This window comes from Limulus polyphemus, unplaced genomic scaffold, assembly GCF_000517525.1.
Source record: "Limulus polyphemus unplaced genomic scaffold, Limulus_polyphemus-2.1.2 Scaffold8468, whole genome shotgun sequence".
Lineage (NCBI taxonomy): Eukaryota > Metazoa > Arthropoda > Merostomata > Xiphosura > Limulidae > Limulus > Limulus polyphemus.
In genome coordinates, this window is record NW_013674078.1 from 20,185 (window position 1) to 26,455 (window position 6,271).

General features: G+C 33.1%; 1 protein-coding gene across 1 annotated transcript in view; it reads left to right on the plus strand.

Moving 5' to 3' along the window:
- The window catches only part of LOC106475361 (malate dehydrogenase, cytoplasmic-like), a 25,494-nt gene extending 19,751 nt beyond the window's left edge, over positions 1–5,743 (plus strand). Inside the window, exons 7-8 of the mRNA XM_013936049.2 lie at positions 4,549–4,662; positions 5,201–5,743. Of these exons, the coding sequence (XP_013791503.1) occupies positions 4,549–4,662; positions 5,201–5,413 (327 nt within the window). The 3' untranslated portion in view covers positions 5,414–5,743. The remainder of the gene's footprint in view (positions 1–4,548; positions 4,663–5,200) is intronic.
- The last annotated feature ends 528 nt before the right edge of the window (positions 5,744–6,271 follow it).

Sequence of the window (6,271 nt, forward strand, 5' to 3'; positions counted from 1 at the left end):
TCACTCCGCGCTTGACTCAATTGTCCGTCTTTGTCTGTCTGCAATTTTATTCTACTGATTAATTAATTTCGCTTTATCTGGCGCACTTATATACAAGAAGAGAGAGCGCGTAGAAAATACCAGAGTTGTCACGAACAGACATGATCCTTCTAGAATATCATGACGTGTTACTAGCGTCACGTGACTTCCGCTGTCGTAACAATAATAATAAAAAATTTTCATTGTGGTAAACGAAATAATAATTTGATCTAAATAAGTTTTTTCTTCCCGATCTGTAAAAAATCCTGACGTGATAGAAAAAAATTAATACTGTTTTCGAAATCTGCGTAGCTGAATTATGAAAACTGTTATTAAAACCAAAACAACTTTTATGAAGTTTAAATTCGCAGGATGTGTCAGATTTTCGACCAATACTTCCTATACATATTTTAAAGTTATCAAATATTTGATACCAAATTGTGTTTGACTATATATCTAGATAGATACAGTTTTTTAGTTGGTTTGGTTGGGAGCTCTAAATTACCGGTAAGCTTAAAGTTTAAATGTTATCACTGTTTTAGGTTTTTTTCAGCATATTTGTCTTTTCATTTACATTTTTTTATTAGTTTTGTTATATTTTTTTGGGTCTATTGCTTCCATTCTGTGTAGCTAATTGTCTATTTCTTTTAATTTTTTCTAGATTTTTGTCAGAAGGAATTGATGTCACAATACTATTCAATCTCAGTCTTACAATTCCATAACATTCTGATGTTACCTTTATTAGATTATCTACATCTTTAATGGATTCCAGTTCCATCATCAACTGTAGAGCTTCCTTTAAAGAGGTACATCTACTTTGTTACAGCCTAATTCTCATACCCTCACCTATTATGGCATCTAGATAATATGTTCATTAAAGCAGATTGGGAGAACATGGAAACTGTAAACGTTAATGATAATATGTTCATTAAAGCAGATTGAGAGTTTTGTAATGAATGTGTTTGTAAAGAACAGCTAAATTTCTATTTAATGCTTGACACCATTGCAGAAGTATCAAATCAGTTAATTCCAAAATATTATCCCAACAAACCAAAATGGCCTTTTACAAAAGAAATTATAATTTAAAAAAAACGTATGGAATTTCATGAGAATATCATAATTCATATTTTACAACTATGTTCTAAACAAAAAAAAATGGTTTAAAGATATGATTAATCAAAGAATTACAATATTTTATCGTATTTGTAACGATTTGTAAAATAAATAACATAGGATCCTTGTGGGAAAGTTTTTGAGCATACTTATGTGGTCATTAGTGCTGATACTAGTGTTTTAATAAGCACAAGAATGTGTGTGTTTACAAGCAAAGCCACATCGGGCTATCTGCTGTATCCCCGGAGGATAATCATATCCCTGGTTTTAGCGTTGTAAATCCGTGTATTTACTGCTGTCTTACTGGGGGACGAGCACAAGAAAAATGAAGTAGCTGAGTTTACGAGTTTTAATAAAAGTTGGTGTAAATACATTATGAATAGAATCGATAACGATATAAAATTAAACGTCTATTTTTCCGTTAATTACTTGAATTGGATGATCGCCAGTTATACTAACTATATCAGTTCTAATGAATAGAATAAACCAATTTTTTAAAATTAAAAATGCACTGAAAACATTAATAATAGAAGTCTTGGCAATAAAAAATTACCAAAATATTATCGATAAAATTTTCTTAATATATGCGTTTTATCAAAAAGTAGTAGGTTTATCAAAAAGTAGTATTTCCAAGAACTAATACAGCTAAAGGTATGCACTTTAAACTATAGATCAAGTTATGCTTAAAAACTTAACACATTACTATCATCCTTGGAAACTAATGCCAAATTAAACGATATCAGCCCTCTTCAAGGAAAATCACCAAACAACAGCCCGTGTAATAATGCTTACAGAAAGTTATTAATATACTTAATCAGAAACGTTTTATGGTTTTAGGTAATGAAAACTCTTGACAAAATTTGGCATCAAGAGTAAATTTTTAACATTAATTTTACATGCAGTCTTCCTAATAACCAGGTTAAATGTGTTGATATGTACATCTAAAAGTCTTTCTTTTGGTGGCTTACATTATTAAAAGCCTTGGAGGAATCAATAAACAATAGCCACACTTCTGTAAACGTATGCCTATCTATCAATCTGTCAATATTGCTCTATGCCAATTCCAGTAGTAGCATTAAACCCAAGTTCTATTCGGATCTCACTCACTGCAATCATTTTATTCTGTATAATCTATAGTAGAGCCTTAGAAACATGGGATATGAAGCTGATTGTCCAACAATTACTGCACTCAGGATGCTCATAGTATTTTGGAACAGTCATCAGCTCTGACAGAGTCCATCCTGTCTTCTGGCCTCATAACAGAATAGTTATCAGCTTTGATAGAGTCTTTCCTATCTTCAGGCCTCTTAACTGAGAATAGTTATTAGCTTTGACAGAGTCCATTCTATCTTCTGAGAATAGTCATTAGCTCAGGCAAAATCCCTCCAGTTTTCTGGCTCTTTACCTAAGAACAATCATCAGCTCTGAGAGTCCATGTAGTCTTCTGGCCACTTACCTGAGAACAGTCATCAGCTTTGACAGAGTCCAGTCTCCTGGACAGCTACTTGATATCAGACATCAACTCTAACAGAGTACATCTTGTCTTCTGGCTTCTTACCTGAGAACAATCATCTTCTTTGGCAGATTTCATTCAGTCTTTTGGCACTTTAACTCAGTCATCAGCTCAAACAGTGCATTCAGTATCCTGGCCTCTTATGTGAGAATAGTCATCATCTCTGATAGAGTACAATCTTCTGGCCACCTGCACGAAAACAGTCACCAGCTCTGAGAGTCCAGTCTTTTGATCAGATACCTGAGAATGATAACTACAATTTTATCTTCAATTAGATATATTTTTCTTTGAATAGTATGTCACTTTAACTCGTCTCTTAAATGTCCTGTGCCATTCCTCTTGACCTTTTTTTAATTTTCTGTCTTGTTCCTCTAATTTTCTGTATATTCCTACTTGGTCTTTAAAATTTCTGACTTTCAGTTTGTTCTTCTTTCCAATGTTTTATCTTATTCAACAGATTTCCAAATTTGCTTCCTAATGTTATCTTGAAATTGAAAAGTTGAAGTTCTATTATATCTTTGCCAAAATAATCCCACTTCTGAAACGAGTTTTGTAACATGTTCTTTCCAGTCCACATAGCCATAACAATTTCCTCCTTAAAGTTTGATTCAGGCTACTAACACTTGTACACAGTTGTAGGTCTAGGGTCACAAATAACGTTTTCACTTTCAATATACACGAGTTTTGCCGCCCTATGCAAATGCTGACTGTGCCACCCATCTCTCAACGAATTTTTTGTGAATCGTCTGTAGGCAGCAGCAACAGTTATGTTCTAGCTATATGCTTTACTGTAGAATGCTAATTTTGCCTGATGAGGAAGTTTTTGGTCATTCAGGAGTAGCTTGTGACCAGAAGCAATTTTTGAAAGTTTAATTTTTGTCGACTCCAGAAACAGGTAGAAAAAATGTAAGAAAAATAAGAATATGTTTACAGAAAATTGAAAAATGATCAAGAGATAATAGAAGGAACTTTAAGACCTAACCTAAGAGAGATACTAATATTTAAAGTAGAATTAAAAACAAAAATTAAGCTGATTGAAGACAATGTACATATACAGAGAAATTATAATAATAAAACTGAAGCACAAAAGAGACATCAACAAAGCAAAAAAAAATTGGAAAACGAATTGTTAACTACTCAAGCCAGTCACACCTCTTTCTGCATTTCCCCTAGAATTCCAACTTAAAACACCATTTATTACAAAATAAAGAATAATCTATTTGGTATACATATATTAACACTACTGTTATGGCAACTGGACTGCAGGACCTTTCTGGATTACTAAAGTCATGTCACTGTCAAATGCAATTCCAGAAATTAGTTGATACATGCAACTATATCGTCCAATTAAAAAAAGCAATGGTGTATGGTGGAAAGGTACCATGGGAGGTATACCAGCCTAAATTCAAAATCATTTCTCTAATGAATGGGTGGAATAGTGAACAACAACCATTTAAAGGGACTAGCTTGGACGACATTAAATAACTGTCCAGATGAGAGCCATAACAACTATCAAGCATTGGTAGCTGCTTTATCTAACAGGTTCAGGTGACATATCAGAAAAAAAGTATCTGAAGCAAAGTTCCAGAACAGAGAATGAAGGAAAGAAGAGATTTCAGGCTAAATCTTCCACAATTTCATGAGGAACATCTTGGTAATATATTTAATGGCACATGAACAATTTATCAGATTGAGGGAACATAGGAACTGTAAACATTAATGATAATATGTTCATTAAAGCAGATTGGGAGAACATGGGAACTGTAAACATTAATGATAATATGTTCATTAAAGCAGATTGAGGGAACATGGGAACTGTAAACATTAATGATAATATGTTCATTAAAGCAGATTGGGAGAACATAGGAACTGTAAACATTAATGTATGTTCATCTAACCTGTAGACTGTACAGAAGCGAGGAGCTGCTGTTATTGCTGCCAGGAAGCTGTCAAGTGCCATGTCAGCTGCTAAAGCTGCCTGTGATCACATGCGGGATTGGTGGAATGGAACTACAGAGGTAAGTTTGTATTTCATGAAACAGATTCAGCAGGAAATCAGTTATTCTTTCTTCTTAAGATAGCATTGAACTTTTGTCTAGTTTAATTCTTTTCTTGAGCCTCAATTTGTATTTTATACCATTTATACAGGGTTTTTTACTATGTTTCAAGTGCAATGTAATTTTTATATCATTATTTATTTGAACTGCAGGGACGGTTGGTTTCATGACAGTATATCCTGATGGTTGTAATTTTTATATCATTATTTATTTGAACTGCAGGGACGGTTGGTTTCAATGGCAGTGTATCATGATGGTTGTAATTTTATGTCATTTATTTGAACTGCAGGGATAGTTGGTGTCAATGGCAATGTATTGTGATGGTTGTAATTTTATATCATTGTTTATTTGAACTGCAGGGATAGTTCATTTCAATGGTAGTATATCCTGATCTTGGTAATTTTATATCATTATTTAGTTGAACTGCAGGGACAGTTTGTTATGATGGTAGTGTATCCTGAGGGTTGTAATCTTATATCATTATTTATCTGAACTGCAGGGACAGTTTGTTTCAATGGCAGTGTATTCTGATGGTTCATACAACGTACCAGCTGATGTTATGTACAGCTTCCCAGTTCAAATTGGTGCTGATCGTCAGTGGAAGATTGTGCAGGGTTTGGAGATCAACGATTTTGCACGGCAGAAGATGGACCTAACTGGACAGGAATTGAAACAAGAGAAGGAAGATGCCCTTTCTGTGTGCCAGGATTGACTAACTCTGCAGTCTGAGTCAAAGTTATAGCTAATATACAACGGTTTTGTAGGAGCAGAGAAGCAATGATACTAGAAATGCTGATAAATATATGCATGATTTATAAATTTCACATCACTAATTAATATGTTTGTATTTTTATCAAGAGGAAAATATTTTGAGCCACTTGTTACAGCTACATAACTGTAAGCACTTTAAGTGGTTCCGAAATATGACCATAGATTTTACTATTATGATTAAAAAGTTAGTTTTGTTTTAACATTTTCTAGTTCACAGTCAAGTCTGGTGTTTGCAGTATAATTCTCATAGAAATAAACAAGGTTGAACTTACTTACTGAATGTGGTTTACTACATAACTTGTAAGCAGATAGTGTTACATTACTTAATATACATTTTCAAACAATTGGGCAGTTAAAAAGTAAGAACATTATAATTACATCTCTACAAGTGTATAGAATCATGGATAATGTCATCTCCCAGAGTGTATAAATAACTGTTCAACAATCTCTACATAACTGTATTTACATATAAGTTTGGTCCAAAATACTTGATCTTCAGATGACACTTAATATCATGCAACATTGTGGGAACTCTAAACATTAATGATAATATGTTCATTAAAGAAGGTTGAGGGAACATGAACTGTAAACATTAATGATAATATGTTTATTAAAGCAGATTGGGAGAACATGGGAACTGTAAACATTAATGATAATATGTTTATTAAAGCAGATTGGGAGAACATGGGAACTGTAAACATTAATGATAATATGTTCATTAAAGCAGATTGAGGGAACATGGGAACTGTAAACATTAATGATAATATGTTCATTAAAAAAGTCTAGTTATAGATGGAAC